Source organism: Sinocyclocheilus anshuiensis, unplaced genomic scaffold (assembly GCF_001515605.1).
Source record: "Sinocyclocheilus anshuiensis isolate Anshui unplaced genomic scaffold, SAMN03320099.WGS_v1.1 C31835441, whole genome shotgun sequence".
NCBI lineage: Eukaryota > Metazoa > Chordata > Actinopteri > Cypriniformes > Cyprinidae > Sinocyclocheilus > Sinocyclocheilus anshuiensis.
In genome coordinates, this window is record NW_015605377.1 from 1 (window position 1) to 532 (window position 532).

Genomic DNA, 532 nt, shown 5'->3' on the forward strand with positions numbered 1-532 from the left:
TATGACTGACCTTCACAGAAGAACATGTCCCAGACACGCAGGACACAAGACCAAGGCAGCGTACGGGAGAAAATGCACATAAACCACTCTGTCATGTACAAGATGGGGTCGATCTTAAATTTCTTCAGGTGACGGTAAGCCATGGGACAAACTCTCCTCAGAAGAGAGAAAAAAATATCTCCGTCCAGCTGAATAGCTTCCTGAGGGACAGGAGAAGAGAAGAAAGAGGAGTTAAAAAAAATACACCAGAAAAGAGTCTCTTTGAGTTGCAGTACTCACCAACCCAGCACTGTAGTAGCCAGGCAAGTATTTCTCACAGATTTGCACAAGACACCAGAAGGCTTGCTAGAAGAAAATGACAGTGAAGATGTTGACAGTTTTATATCCTGTGATATTCCTGTAAGTCATATTTTCTTCACCCTGTTGTTCTTTTTAAAGAAAGACAGCCTAGCAGAGCAACATAGACAGCTGTTTAGCTTTGTTCAAGTCTGTCTTACCTCAGCAGGCATGTGCATGAGCAGCACTGCTGCCA

The 532-nt window shown here is 43.6% G+C and overlaps 1 protein-coding gene across 1 annotated transcript; it reads right to left on the reverse strand.

Annotated features, from left to right (window-relative positions):
• Positions 1-10: 10 nt before the first annotated feature.
• On the reverse strand, positions 11-526 carry LOC107682197 (TBC1 domain family member 10A-like; the record flags this gene model as incomplete). Its single annotated transcript, XM_016478523.1, has 3 exons — positions 498-526; positions 280-345; positions 11-200 (listed from the first exon to the last, which is right to left on the reverse strand). Coding segments are annotated over exons 1-3 (274 nt in total), but the record flags the coding sequence as incomplete, so codon positions are not given.
• Between the last annotated feature and the right edge of the window lie 6 nt (positions 527-532).